This window comes from Bombina bombina, chromosome 10, assembly GCF_027579735.1.
Source record: "Bombina bombina isolate aBomBom1 chromosome 10, aBomBom1.pri, whole genome shotgun sequence".
Classification (NCBI taxonomy): Eukaryota; Metazoa; Chordata; class Amphibia; order Anura; family Bombinatoridae; genus Bombina; species Bombina bombina.
Genome location: NC_069508.1, coordinates 41465844 through 41482297, shown reverse-complemented (window position 1 = coordinate 41482297; position 16454 = coordinate 41465844). Strand labels below are relative to the sequence as shown.

General features: G+C 37.0%; 1 protein-coding gene across 1 annotated transcript in view; it reads right to left on the bottom strand.

Moving 5' to 3' along the window:
* The window catches only part of TGFBR3 (transforming growth factor beta receptor 3), a 322664-nt gene that overhangs the window by 57025 nt on the left and 249185 nt on the right, over positions 1-16454 (bottom strand). Inside the window, exons 15-16 of the mRNA XM_053694009.1 lie at positions 5168-5206; positions 3643-3750 (exon numbers count right to left, since the gene is read on the bottom strand). Coding sequence (XP_053549984.1) covers positions 3643-3750; positions 5168-5206 — 147 coding nt within the window. The remainder of the gene's footprint in view (positions 1-3642; positions 3751-5167; positions 5207-16454) is intronic.

Sequence of the window (16454 nt, the reverse complement as noted above, 5' to 3'; positions counted from 1 at the left end):
CAAATAGTGTGTTGAGTTTTAATATTTAGATGTTAATTTGTTTTAAAAATGACTTGGCTGATTTATTATTCTATAGCAACATAACAGAAATGTCTTGTAATTTCAAGATGTTTACTCTGAGTCAAATTGCACGTTGCCGATTCAAAAGTCACCATCAGGACAAACAATAGAAAAGTAAAGTAAATGACAATTCTAAATAAAGTACGTTTGGAACACAGGAAGGGATAACTCTTTACTGGTGTATGTGTTTATACTTGCGTTTTCCTGTTAATAAACAAGCTTTTCCTGGATTTAGAGGTAATGTGTGTCTATGAGTTTGCATTCTGTACAGATATGTGGCAGCGGTGTAAAAAGGTCATTATACGGTTACATACATTAATATTAGCCAATAAATTAAAGGACAAGACATGTCAGCTGTTCTTCCTTTTCTCAGCTAGGAATATAGCATGACAGCATATGGCAGCGTAGGTCGTCTTAAATCAAGCTAAGAACCGATACGAGAAAACCTTTATCTTACAATTACATCAAAGTATTTTTTTTTTAAATTTAAGTTTTTTTTTAATTTAAGGAATTTTAAAATTTCAATATAATTTTTTTTTTTTTTTGTAAAACAGATGTTTTTGAACTAAGCAAGATTTTTTTTTTTATGCTTGGGAGTCGTGTCACTATCTACCAATAGAGTGTGATTTCTCAGCCAGTGAGCAGTCAGTTCTTAAGACCTAATTGTACACAGACATGCACTTCCCGTTAGCTTCAAAATCAAAATAAATGGGGGCGTGGCTAGGCAGTGGCCATGGATGGTCGCAATATCTGTGGCTCCTAAAGTGATCTGTTCAATCCACCGAATTAAGCAGTGATTCTGCACTATCTACCGATATATGACTCATCTATGATTAGACTGAGGAGCACAGCTTTGATCTATTCTGAATCTGCAGAGCTTATGAACTATAGAACCCACATCTGGTCCATTGAGATCTTAGGCGGCGGCCTTTACACAAGATTTTTAATATACTGTATGTTCCTAACTGTTAACACTGCTGCAACGCTATTTTCTCCGTAGAGCCCCCATCTCTGATCTAGGCTCTATATCTCCAGAACTGTTTATGAGGACTGAATAGTCTAATGTCCCTAGTTCTTGGATATGTACACTATCTTGCAATTATGTTTTGATAGACAGGTTGTTGGCCTGGATCGTATCTCCATTCTCCTGTTTCCATGTTTTAACTATTCAGTTAATAAAGTATTGATTTTTACTTTTTAATTGGAGTTTTTTTTTTCTTTTCTTTTTTTCCTATGTTTTGATCTGTCTATGTAAATATTTGTACTTTTTCTTTTTAACCTTCTATTATCTCTATATAATATGCCAGCTTACTTCAATTACATTGAAAGTGAAAACAGTTAAAATATCAAACCTTGATTGATTCTCTAGGATGCTATACTGTTCCCAATTCCCAAACTCTTAAGCCTAGTTTAGTTAGATACATAATTCAGTCCCTAACATTATTGCACCAATCGCTACCAAAGACCACTGAGGCTTTACTATACCTCTTGGGGCACACTCCAACAGAGCTGAATGTGTGGATCAATTAATTTAAACATTCTAATCTTGGGATAAGTATACAGACACACCAGTGTGTTCAGATTTGCTTATGGCTATATTTACTCACTAGTTTACATGCACTGTGTCAGTTTTCTCCATGTATCCTATAAGTGATAATACCCTGTTATTTAAACTGGCTTAACCTCTCCAGAAATTAACCTATACTCCAATAAATACCCACAAGCAGCAGCTATCTCACTTTGAAATTTTGTTGATGGAGTCTTGCTTTCAGGCTAAACTCCCCCTTAATCTGCATTGTTGAAAGCTAAACCTAGGTAGGCTCATTTGCTCATTTTGTAGCCCTTAAAGGCTGCTTCTTATCTCATTGCAGTTTGAAAGTTTTTCACAGTTAGACAGAGCTATTTTGTGTGTGTCATATAGGTAACGTGCTCACTCCCGTGGAGTTATTTATGAGTCAGCACTAATTGGCTAAAATGCACGTCTATCAAAGGAACTGAAATAAGGGGGCAGTCTGCAGAGGCTTAGATACAAGGTAATCACAGAGGTAAAAAGTATATTAATATAACCGTGTTGGTTATGCAAAACTGTGAAATGGGTAATAAAGGGATTATCTATTTTGTTAAACAAACATTCTGGAGTAGACTGTCCCTTTAATAGTTTGCATGACAATTGTTTAATGTGTTTAAATAGTGCTCTTAACTATCCATGGTAGAATGTTTTGGGGGTTTACTGTCCCTTTAATTTGACAATTATGCAAACTATGCTGGCTTTCATTTTACCTGCATTACAAAATTATTTAATATCCAACTTTGTTAAAGGGACAGTCAAGTCCAAAAAAAAAAACTTTCGTTTTTCAAATAGGGCATGTCATTTTAAACAACTTTCCAATTTACTTTTATCAACAATTTTGCTATGTTCTCTTGGTATTCTAGTTGAAAGCAAACCTAGGAAGGCACATATGATAATTTCTAAGCCCTTGAAGGCCGCCTCTATTTTATTTACTTTTCACAGCAGGGGAGAGCAAGCTCATGTAGGCCATATAGATAGCATTGTGATCACGCCCGTGGCTAGTGGCAGACCCTGCACTAATTGGCTAAAATGCAAGTCATTAGATAATAACTAAAAGTCATGTGATTAGGGGAAGTCAGAAGATGCTTAGATACAAGTTAGTCACAGAAATAAAAAGTGTATTAATATAACAGTGTTGGTTTTGCACAACTGGGGAATGGGTAATAAAGGGATTATCTATCTTTTTAAAAAACAAAAATTCTGGTGTTGACTGTCCCTTTAAGTCAAACAAACGCATGCAGTATTGTGCAGCAATAATATAATAACCAGGTAATTCCTAAAGTAACATGCTTGTTTGTAGTGTAAACCTGAAGATGTGTTATCTTTACTAGTGAATGAGGACAAAAAGATGAAATTGCACAATATTCTTGTGACTTACTTTTCATTCATAAAAATGGAAGGGGTGTGGTATTATGTCACTCGTGACTCCCCATGAATCCCTCCCTGGCTGATTGCTAATACAGGGTGGGGAACGTCTGATCAGGAGATGCATCTGCAGATTTATAATTGCAATGTGATTCTGAGGAATTGTCCACCACACCCAACCACTATACCACCACAGCCTCCCTTTATTGATAGATAGACATTTAAAAATGAACCATTTTCTAAAATAAATAAATAGAAAACTAAATAAATATTTATATATATATATATATATATATATATATATATATATATATATATATATATATATGTATAATTTTCTTTGTCAAAACGTATGGGGTAAGGGTCTTGTCCTATCCACCTATCACCTCACAAATGAAGATGAAGCACTAAAGATACTTGGTTTTAGCGTTTAAAATAGAAAAAGGGAAAAAAAGATGAAGTGGGCAAAAAAGAGGAAGAAAAAAAAAAGAAAAAAAAAAAAAAAAGACAATTTACCCCTTTATCCCTTACCCAAATCTACATATTCCAGTTGTCAACTATGACCTACTTACAGATTGTTATCTGCTTCTTAGGCTCCGCTACTATACAGTTATATTTAATTAGAAAAAAACAAACATCAGACTTACCAGTATGTGAATAGATGTACCACAAAGCTCCCGTTAATAGTGCACCAATTATAAATGCTGCAAATGCAATACCAACGACAGTGGGAGTGTCCAAGCCATAGAAGATTGCTAAATTAAAAAAATAAATAAACACAACAGTAATTCAATTTGGATGCCTATCCATCACATTAAAAAATTATTTATGTTCAAACGTATCTCTAAATCCAAATACCAGATGGTGAAACATTATGTCTCCTTTACCAGCGTGTCATTGTAATATATGTTTTATAAAATCAATGTTCTCTAGTTTGAAAACCTCGTAACACAGCTCTTACAAATTAAATGCTTTTAGAACATGGATATATTTGAAAGGATAAAAAAATGTATTTTTGCAGAAGCACTTAACTGCAATGGCCTTTTAATACAGTACTGACAGTATAACTGAGAATTAAGGAAATATCACTTATTCCAACATGTGTTCTGTCACTCAAGCCAACTTTACTTTGTAACCTACGAAACCTACTTGGCCTAGTTCCCATTAGTAGGTGGAGAGCGGAACCGAGTGTAAAGTAGCTGATGTCAGTCAAAAGGACAGAAAACACAGAAATAGAATCCATTGTTCTTAATATTTGGCAAAAAATATAAATGATTGAAATTAATTCCAGACAAAATATAAAACTTCCTCCCTTAAGAAAAAGTCACAGAGACACCCTCTCGACAATTAGCTGTAGAGTTCAATTCATATAAATTAATGTAGTTATACATTCTGTTATAAAGGCATATGCAATTTATGTAATAGAAAATGAGTGCAAAACCCATGTTTATATAATGTATATATAGAAAAAATTTTATAATATATTTTTTTTACTAAAAATGCTTTAGTTATATTCAATAAAGCTAACAGAATAAAGGCATAGTATATGTATGCAAGTAAGAGTAAAATTAGACCATATATATAATATATATAAAATCAAAAGGAGAAAATATAGTAAAACAATAATTGGTTGGTTTTAGAAATTCACAAAAATATTGGTTGTGTCTATTTTAAAATATTTTTTAATAGAAAATTATTATGAATTCTAAACAACTATATTCTGATTAACCATTATTTAATATTTCTTTTGTGATAAAAAAAGACAATATATAACAATACATGATAAACTGAGGAAAACCTATTTATACAAAAAATAGAACTCAAAGAGACAGAAAAATTATAAATCAAGAAGAAAATACAGATTTTATAGAAAATAAAATTAATATTTTTGTTAATTTTTTTTTACTATTTAAATTGTTATTTCAAAATCTAAAAAAATGTTAAGATATATATCATATTACTACATCATGGTAAATTTATATGACACTTTTTATACCCAGTTTTAGATATAAAAGGTTTCGGGCATATTTAAATACTTAGCTTTTTGTAAGAAAGTATACATAATTAATCAGTACACAGCCCACACGACACTCATCAGTTCTTCAAAAAAATAAAAACAAATATCTATAGTATCTATGTTATAAAAGAAGAATAAAACGCAAACACACTTACGGTGTGGAGCACTGGGACGGTTTGCATTTATTGACGGACCTGTTGGAAAACAAATAAGACATTATATGAAGCAAATATACCAATAGATGACATTGTCCATACTTGATACTAAGTGCTTAAAATTTTCCAAATATTTTATTGTGGCATTTGACATTTGAATATTAAATGTAAAACTGAATATAACATTCAAATTCTCACATAGGAAGAAAAACATTAAATCACTTTCAATACTTCTTTGACAGGACTGATTGAGCTTAAAGGGACACTGAATCCAATTTTTTTCTTTCGTGATTCAGATAGAGCATTCAATTTTAAGCAACTTTCTAATTTCCTCCTATTATCAATTTTTCTTTGTTCTCTTGCTATCTTTATTTGAAAAAAGAAGGCATCTAAGCTTTTTTTTTTTTTTTTTTTTTTTTTTTTTTTGGTTCAGTACTCTGGACAGCACTTTTTTATTGGTGGATGAATGTATCCACCAATCAGCAAGGACAACCCAGGTTGTTCACCAAAAATGGGCCGGCATCTAAACTTACATTCTTGCATTTCAAATAAAGATACCAAGAGAATGAAGAACATTTTATAATAGGAGTAAATTAGAAAGTTGCTTAAAATTGCCACACCCAGTAACCCCCCTTTTTTGCATATATTTAGCCAATATGAAACACCTTGTTGTGCAGTCATTTTTTAATATAGTTTTTGTTTTATACCATAACATTATTATTATTATATAATGCTACATACAGTAAAAAATGAACAAAAATAAGTGCATAGCAGTTAGCAACATCAACTACGGTTCTGGGGAAGACAATAGCTGAACAGAAAAATGAAGTTGTTGAACTGAATGCGTAATCATAACAGACCTGGAAAAATTATTTTATAACTATTATTTCTCATCTATCTTTCTCCACTATCTCCACTCTTCAATCTCTCTTTTTGCCCTCTCTCTTCTCTCCCAGGCCATATCTCTTTACACTCTCTTCTCTCTCAAATCTCTTCACTCTTTTTTCTCTCTACTCATAAAGCGTTCTATTTCTCCACTTTCACTTTTCCTCTCCAATGTCTCTCTGTCCCTGTTTACCATCTCAGTAGTATCAGTATAAGCACTAATGGGGTCCCTATAGCCCTAGAGGAATAATATCCTTGCCCTTTCACGTATATATAATATGCCTTTAGATAATATTTGTAGACATTCACTCACTAACTTTCACTTGCCACTGTTAAATTTCCACTTTGAGCCCTATATATATGGAAGAATAATTAAAATATTGGATAACATTATAAAACACTGATAGAACTATGCGCCAAGCCTACAACTCAGAAATCAAAGGGTCTGGAATTCACAATATCTCTATCTTTTGCTGGTACATTCTTTTTTACCCAACGCTATCACTACATGTCACCCTTTGATCAGCAACACCACTAATCTGCGACTACAAGCAGAGTCCTGCATACGCTCTGTTGTCTGCACATTTGTTACCCTCTGATGTTAGACAAGTCTATCACTTTACATGTACATCTCTCATAAACAAATACCACATTGTTTTCCAAAAATAAAATAGTGTGCAAAGTGCGTAATTATAGCACAATATGTTCCCTTATTACCAAAACTATTTTACAGCTTGTGTTTCAAGGGAAATTCTAGTGTAAAAATGAAATACTCTATTTCAGTGTTTCTCAACCGGGGTCCTCAAGCAACCCAAACAGTCCAGGTTTTCATTATAGCTGAACCAGAACACAGGTGAAATAATCAGCTGATCAGTAACCATGGTTACTAACCTGCTATTACACATCAGCTGATTATTTCAACTGTCTCTAGTTCAGCAATAATGAAAACCTGGACTGTTGGGGGGTACTTGAGGACCGCAGTTGAGAAACACGGCTCTATTTGATCTGAGAGTTTTATTTTTAAACAAATTCCATTTTTTTTTTTTCATGTGCTGAACTCTTGGAGCATCCCAATTCTGCTCAGATGAAAATACAGACATTGATTAGAGCATACAGATGTATACCTGGGTCTCATTGGCTCACCAACTGTATACAGGAAAACAACTTTTACTAGGTATTTAACCCCTTTTCAGGTATAAAACACGTAGTAAAAAAAAATATATAATTTATGCTTACCTGATAAATTCATTTCTCCTGTAGTGTAGTCAGTCCACGGGTCATCCATTACTTATGGGATTATAACTCCTCCCTAACAGGAAGTGCAAGAGGATCACCCAAGCAGAGCTGCTATATAGCTCCTCCCCTCTACGTCATATCCAGTCATTCGACCGAAACCATACGAGAAAGGAGAAACTATAGGGTGCAGTGGTGACTGGAGTTTAATTAAAATTTAGACCTGCCGTAAAAAACAGGGCGGGCCGTGGACTGACTACACTACAGGAGAAATGAATTTATCAGGTAAGCATAAATTATATTTTCTCCTGTTTAGTGTAGTCAGTCCACGGGTCATCCATTACTTATGGGATACCAATACCAAAGCTAAAAGTACACGGATGACGGGAGGGACAGGCAGGATCTTTACACGGAAGGAACCACTGCCTGTAGAACCTTTCTCCCAAAATCAGCCTCCGAAGAAGCAAAAGTGTCAAATTTGTAAAATTTTGAAAAAGTGTGAAGTGAAGACCAAGTTGCAGCCTTGCAAATCTGTTCAACAGAGGCCTCATTCTTAAAGGCCCAAGTGGAAGCCACAGCTCTAGTAGAATGAGCTGTAATCCTTTCAGGAGGCTGCTGTCCAGCAGTCTCATAGGCTAAACGTATTATGCTACGAAGCCAAAAAGAGAGAGAGGTAGCCGAAGCTTTTTGACCTCTCCTCTGTCCAGAATAAACGACAAACAGGGAAGAAGTTTGACGAAAATCTTTAGTTGCCTGCAAATAAAATTTCAGGGCACGGACGACGTCCAGATTGTGCAAAAGTCGTTCCTTCTTTGAAGAAGGGTTAGGGCACAATGATGGAACAACAATCTCTTGATTGATATTCTTGTTAGTGACTACCTTAGGTAAGAACCCAGGTTTAGTACGCAGAACTACCTTGTCTGAATGAAAAATCAGATAAGGAGAATCACAATGTAAGGCCGATAACTCAGAGACTCTTCGAGCCGAGGAAATAGCCATTAAAAACAGAACTTTCCAAGATAACAGCTTGATATCGATGGAATGAAGGGGTTCAAACGGAACACCTTGCAGAACGTTAAGAACTAAGTTTAAGCTCCACGGCGGAGCAACAGTCTTAAACACAGGCTTAATCCTAGTCAAAGCCTGACAAAAAGCCTGAACGTCTGGAACTTCTGCCAAACGTTTGTGTAAAAGGATAGACAGAGCTGAAATCTGTCCCTTCAACGAACTAGCAGATAAACCCTTTTCTAAACCTTCTTGTAGAAAAGACAATATCCTAGGAATCCTAACCTTACTCCATGAGTAACTCTTGGATTCGCACCAATATAAGTATTTACGCCATATTTTATGGTAAATTTTCCTGGTAACAGGTTTCCTAGCCTGTATTAAGGTATCAATCACTGACTCCGAGAATCCACGCTTTGATAGAATCAAGCGTTCAATCTCCATGCAGTCAGCCTCAGAGAAATTAGATTTGGATGTTTGAAAGGACCCTGAATCAGAAGGTCCTGTCTCAGAGGCAGAGACCATGGTGGACAGGACGACATGTCCACTAGATCTGCATACCAGGTCCTGCGTGGCCACGCAGGCGCTATTAGAATCACTGATGCTCTCTCCTGTTTGATCCTGGCAATCAATCGAGGAAGCATCGGGAAAGGTGGAAACACATAAGCCATGTTGAAGACCCAAGGTGCTGTCAGAGCATCTATCAGTACCGCTCCCGGGTCCCTGGACCTGGATCCGTAACAAGGAAGCTTGGCGTTCTGGCGAGACGCCATGAGATCCAGATCTGGTTTGCCCCAATGATGAAGCAGTTGGGCAAACACCTCCGGATGAAGTTCCCACTCCCCCGGATGAAAGGTCTGACGACTTAGAAAATCCGCCTCCCAGTTCTCCACGCCTGGGATGTGGATCGCTGACAGGTGGCAAGAGTGAGACTCTGCCCAGCGAATTATCTTTGAGACTTCCATCATCGCTAGGGAACTCCTTGTTCCTCCTTGATGGTTGATGTAAGCCACAGTCGTGATGTTGTCCGACTGAAACCTGATGAACCTCAGTGTTGCTAACTGAGGCCAAGCCAGAAGAGCATTGAAAATTGCTCTTAATTCCAGAATGTTTATTGGAAGGAGTCTCTCCTCCTGAGTCCATGATCCCTGAGCCTTCATGGAATTCCAGACTGCGCCCCAACCTAGAAGGCTGGCGTCTGTTGTTACAATCGTCCAATCTGGCCTGCGGAAGGGCATCCCCTTGGACAGATGTGGCCGAGAAAGCCACCATAGAAGAGAATCTCTGGTCTCTTTATCCAGATTTAGCAGAGTGGACAAATCTGAGTAATCCCCATTCCACTGACTTAGCATGCACAATTGCAGCGGTCTGAGATGCAGGCGCGCAAATGGTACTATGTCCATTGCCGCTACCATTAAGCCGATTACCTCCATGCACTGAGCCACTGACGGGTGTTGAATGGAATGAAGGACACGGCAAGCATTTAGAAGTTTTGATAACCTGTCCTCCGTCAGGTAAATTTTCATTTCTACAGAATCTATAAGAGTCCCTAGAAAGGGAACTCTTGTGAGTGGCAATAGAGAACTCTTTTCTACGTTCACCTTCCACCCATGCGACCTTAGAAATGCCAGAACTAACTCTGTATGAGACTTGGCAGTTTGGAAACTTGACGCTTGTATCAGAATGTCGTCTAGGTACGGAGCTACCGCTATGCCTCGCGGTCTTAGTACCGCCAGAAGAGAGCCCAGAACCTTTGTAAAGATTCTTGGAGCCGTAGCTAACCCGAAGGGAAGAGCTACAAACTGGTAATGCCTGTTTAGGAAGGCAAATCTTAGATACCGGTAATGATCCTTGTGAATCGGTATGTGAAGGTAGGCATCCTTTAAATCCACTGTGGTCATGTACTGACCCTCTTGGATCATGGGTAAGATGGTTTGAATAGTTTCCATTTTGAACGATGGAACTCTTAGGAATTTGTTTAGGATCTTTAAGTCCAAGATTGGTCTGAAGGTTCCCTCTTTTTTGGGAACCACAAACAGATTTGAATAGAATCCTTGCCCGTGTTCCGACCACGGAACTGGGTAGATCACTCCCATTAGTAAGAGGTCTTGTACACAGCGTAGAAACGCCTCTTTCTTTATCTGGTTTGCTGATAACCTTGAAAGATGAAATCTCCCTTGTGGAGGAGAAGCTTTGAAGTCCAGAAGATATCCCTGAGATATGATCTCCAACGTCCAGGGATCCTGGACATCTCTTGCCCAAGCCTGGGCGAAGAGAGAAAGTCTGCCCCCCACTAGATCCGTTTCCGGATCGGGGGCCCTCACTTCATGCTGTCTTAGGGGCAGCAGCAGGTTTTCTGGCCTGCTTGCCCTTGTTCCAGGACTGGTTAGGTTTCCAGCCCTGTCTGTAGCGAGCAACAGTTCCTTCCTGTCTTGGAGCGGAGGAAGTTGATGCTGCTCCTGCCTTGAAGTTACGAAAGGCACGAAAATTAGACTGTTTAGCCTTTGGTTTGGCCCTGTCTTGAGGCAGGGCATGGCCCTTACCTCCAGTAATGTCAGCGATAATTTCTTTCAAGCCGGGCCCGAATAATGTCTGCCCTTTGAAAGGAATATTAAGCAATTTAGATTTAGAAGTCACATCAGCTGACCAGGATTTAAGCCACAGCGCTCTACGCGCTTGAATGGCGAATCCGGAGTTCTTAGCCGTAAGTTTGGTTAAGTTTACTACGGCATCAGAAATAAATGAATTAGCTAGCTTAAGGGCTTTAAGCTTGTTCATAATCTCATCCAATGGAGCTGTGCTAAGGGTCTCTTCCAGAGACTCAAACCAGAATGCCGCCGCAGCAGTGACAGGCGCGATGCATGCAAGGGGTTGTAATATAAAACCTTGCTGAACAAACATTTTCTTAAGGTAACCCTCTAACTTTTTATCCATTGGATCTGAAAAAGCACAGCTATCCTCCACCGGGATAGTGGTGCGCTTAGCCAGAGTAGAAACTGCTCCTTCCACCTTAGGGACCGTCTGCCATAGGTCCCGTGTGGTGGCGTCTATTGGAAACATTTTTCTAAATATAGGAGGGGGTGAAAAGGGCACACCGGGTCTATCCCACTCCTTGTTAACAATTTCTGTAAGCCTTTTAGGTATAGGAAAAACGTCAGTACACGCCGGTACCGCAAAATATTTATCCAGCCTACATACTTTCTCTGGAATTGCAACAGTGTTACAATCATTCAGAGCCGCTAATACCTCCCCTAGTAATACACGGAGGTTCTCAAGCTTAAATTTAAAATTTGAAATGTCTGAATCCAGTTTACTTGGATCAGATCCGTCACCCACAGAATGAAGCTCTCCGTCCTCATGTTCTGCAAATTGTGACGCAGTATCAGACATGGCTCTATTATTATCAGCGCACTCTGTTCTTACCCCAGAGTGATCGCGTTTACCTCTTAATTCTGGCAATTTAGATAGTACTTCAGTCATAACATTAGCCATGTCTTGCAAAGTGATTTGTATGGGCCGCCCTGATGTACTTGGCGCCACAATATCACGCACCTCCTGAGCGGGAGGCGAAGGTACTGACACGTGAGGAGAGTTAGTCGGCATAACTTCCCCCTCGTTGTCTGGTGATATTTTTTTAACATATAAAGTTTGACTTTTATTCAAAGTAACATCTATACATTGAGTGCACAAATTTCTATTGGGCTCCACATTGGCCTTTAAACATAGTGAACAAACAGATTCATTTGTGTCAGACATGTTTAAACAGACTAGCAATAACACTAGCAAGCTTGGAAAAAAACTTTTAAATAAATTTACAAGCTATATAAAAAAACGCTACTGCGCTTTTAAGAAAACATAAAAATGTGACACAGTTGAATTAACAATGAACCAAATATGTTAAAACAACCAAATTCTAACAGAAAATGTATAAAGTTAGCAGAGGATTGCACCCACCAGCAAAAGGATGATTAACCCCTTAATACCCAAAACGGATAACAGTTGAAATAATAAACGTTTTTATCACAGTCAAACACACTGTTACAGGTCTGCTGTGACTGATTACCTCCCTCAAAACTAGTTTTGGAGACCCCTGGGCTCTGTAGAGACGTCCTGGATCATGGAGGAAGAAATAGGAAGACTGTGACTAAATCTTTACTGCGCAATAAAGCGCTAAAATAGGCCCCTCCCACTCATATTACAACAGTGGGGAAGCTCAGTAAACTGTTTTTATTCAGAAAAAAACGACAGCCATGTGGTAAAAATCATGCCCATAAAGTTTTATCACCAAGTACCTCAGAAAAAACGATTAACATGCCAGTAAACGTTTTAAAAATTGAAAATTATGAAGTGTTATTAATAAGCCTGCTGCTAGTCGCTTTCACTGCAGTGCAGGCTCAAATATTACTTTAATATTGACAGTATTTTCTTAGTGAAATTCCATTCCCCAGAAATACCTCAGAGTATACATACATACATATCAGCCTGATACCAGTCGCTACTACTGCATTTAAGGCTGCACTTACATTACATCGGTATTAGCAGTATTTTCTCAGTCAATTCCATTCCTTAGAAAATAATTTACTGCACATACCTCCTTGCAGGTGGGCCCTGCATGCTATCCCCTGTTCTGAAGTTACCTCACTCCTCAGAATGGCCGAGAACAGCAAGTGGATCTTAGTTACGACCGCTAAGATCATAGACAAACTCAGGTAGATTCTTCTTCTAATGCTGCCTGAGAGCAAACAACACACTCCGGTGCCGTTTAAAATAACAAACTTTTGATTGAAGAAATAAAAACTAAGTTTAACACACCACAGTCCTCTCACACGTCCTATCTTTAGTTAGGTGCAAGAGAATGACTGGATATGACGTAGAGGGGAGGAGCTATATAGCAGCTCTGCTTGGGTGATCCTCTTGCACTTCCTGTTAGGGAGGAGTTATTATCCCATAAGTAATGGATGACCCGTGGACTGACTACACTTAACAGGAGAAAAAGGGAATTTTTTTTAACCCCTTGGATGCCCATGACAACTCATACTCATATCTAAGCATTAGCGCAATAAAAAAAATGCTCTAACACATTATAGTATTTTATTGTTTTACTTTTATGTCCTTTTAATTCTGGAGAAATGTAATTATTATTAGAGAATTGTTTCACACACATTATATTATATATATATATATATATATATATATATATATATATATATATATATATATATATATATATATATATATATATATATATATATATATGAAAAAGTCCAGCACCAATTCTTTTTTGTATATGGGTGCAAGCAGTCTCTGTCTCACCTCAAACAGATATTGATATAAAATGTGGAAATGACTGCAGCACTCCAGTTGTATTTTAATAATTTTTAATGACAAGCAGTGAACATACAGGCGACGTTTCGGGCGTATACCCTTTCTCTAGCCTAAATTTAATATATATACACATACATACATACATACATACATACATACACACCACAACATTTAAAATTAGGGGGAGGTAAAAAGTGGGTTTAAAATCCTCCACTACGCACAAAATATAGAGAACTCATTGTGTAGTTCATTAACAAATCTAGACAGGCCAGATGGCTTGTTATTCCCACAGATAACCTCTGAATTACATTTTTTCCAATTCAGCAAAGGATTCTGGGTAAGATATGCAAATGAGGTTCACAATGACACACTTTTTTACTTCAAGTCTGCTTTTCAGCAGATTCCCTTTACGCCAAAGCATTGCTGTTCACACAGCTTATAAGCTTAGCTAGTGTTAGTGCAGTGATACATAACCATCCCAGGACAGACTGTTTCGTGGTTTTTGCCACTCATCAGCTGGGAGAAGGTTTGAATCACTGCTGGGTGAAGTTGATTTCTGGACAAAATACAACATTTAAAATTAAGGGGAGGTATAAAGTGGGTTTAAAATCCTCCACTACGCACAAAATATAGAGAAAATAACTCATTGTGTAGTTCATTAACAAATTCATTCTTTCATTCTCTCTCTCTCTCAAAATTACGCCAAGTTAATTACTTACCCTCTAAATAAATAAATAATTTAATAAAAGTATAATTAGTCGTTATTTTATGTGCAACAGCATACTGCGCTTGCAGGCACTTCCTTTTGTATAAAATACAATTACATCCCCATTTAAGGATATCTTGGGAATTGAAGTGTTTACATCAAGTTAAAGCCCAATGCCTAAATATTTTAAACATGTTATACCACCCTATAACTTCTGCACAGACTGTTGATACAGCAAAAAGCATATAACACCACTCTGGAGTGATAAAACTCTTCCTTCCAGCACTAAGCTTCTGAACATAACATATGTTCTAGCGTGGGCAGCCATATGCCGATACAGTTTTAATTGGAAAACTGAGATAATAAAATTAGTATTTTTTTTTTTAATCTAAAAAAATAAATAAATACAAATCTTCTATATTATTTATTGTGTATTAAAGGGACAGTAAAGTCAAAAATAAACTTTTATGGTTCAGATAAAGCATACAATTTTAAACAACTTTCACTTCTGTTATCAAATTTTCTTTGTTCTCTTGGTATCTTTTATTGAAGAGTAAAACACAGTAGGATCATAAGAGATCAAGAGTGTGCACGTGTCTTTAGTACTCTATGACAGCAGTGTTTAGCAACATTATATAACAAAGCTACAAATAATATTGTAAAACACTGTTGCCATAGAGTATTAAACACACGTGCACACTCCTGAGCGCTTATGAGCCTACCTAGTTTTACTCTTCGATAAAAGATGCCAACCAACACTTCCTATTAAAAATAATCGGGCACTATATATATATATATATATATATATATATACATACACACACACACACACATACTACTGTATATAAAAAATAACCAACATCCTGTAATATTAAATAGAGGGTTAGTGTTTGAGGGAGCTTGTTATTGCCAGCAGTGATCATATGTAGTGGCCAATTAGAAACAGATATAATTGTATTTGCAGAATGTACATTCCTATTGCAGCTATGACAACCCCCCCAATGTTTCTATGTGCTAAAACAATTATCTAAAGGAATATTATATATCCATAAAAAGGCAAGGATATGTTATTCCTCTAGGGACCCCATTAGTGCTTAGACTGTTACTTCTGAGAGCGTAAAAAGGGCAGAGAGAGAGAGTTCATATAGGAAAAGTGAAAGTTGAGAAAAAGGTAGAGTTAAGAGACAATGGAGAAAAAAAAATAAAAAAAAAATAGAGTGAAAAGATACGAGAGGGGAAAGAGTGTAAAGAGGAGATATGACCTGAGAGAGAAGGGAAAGGGTAAAAAGAGAGATTGAAGAGAGGAGGGAGTCGAGAAACATAGTTAAGAGCGAGAAGGGAGAGATAATAATTATTAAAAAATAAATAAATCTCTAGGTCTGCTATGACCTTCCATGACTGGTAGCACTCCCTTTTCTATCCACTTGTTGTCTTCCCCAGAACATCTAGTTGATTTTTCTAACTGCTAGGAACTTATTTTTGTTAATTTATTACTGTATGTAGGATGATTTAATTTGTTATGGTATAAAATAAAATACAAATATTACAAAATATTTCACAAGGGTTAAACATATGCAAAGAGGAGGTGAAGTAGTGGATGGGATTAAAAGTGGCGAGTAACATTTTGTCCTGGCTAGTAGCTTAGGACTTGAAATTTTGAGCCCTGAATATACTGTAGAAAAATACCATAATATATATATATGTAGAAATATGAATTTATGAATAAATAGAACATATTCTGCTATGTGCAGAACATTGGAATGTGAAATATTAATATTTTCATGTTGGGTTAGCGCACTTAAGAATATGCGATCAGGGTGTTTTTCCATTGACTTCTATGGGGTAATACGTGAACACCCACGCAATATTATTATTATTATTATTATTATCAGGTATTTGTAGAGCGCCAACAGATTCTGCAGCGCTGTAAACATAGTCGGTGTACAGGATAGCTTTTGTAGGGGTCAAGTGGGTAGAGGGCCCTGCCGAGAGTTTCACTGTTGTAGTCGGCTCTTATGAAGTGATCTGCAAACAGCTGGGCTCATAGGGTTACATTCTATGGGGTTCAAGGGGAAAGCAATGGCGTTAGGAAAGGTTAGTGTTAGTTGTATGCATCCCTGAATAGTAGAGTTT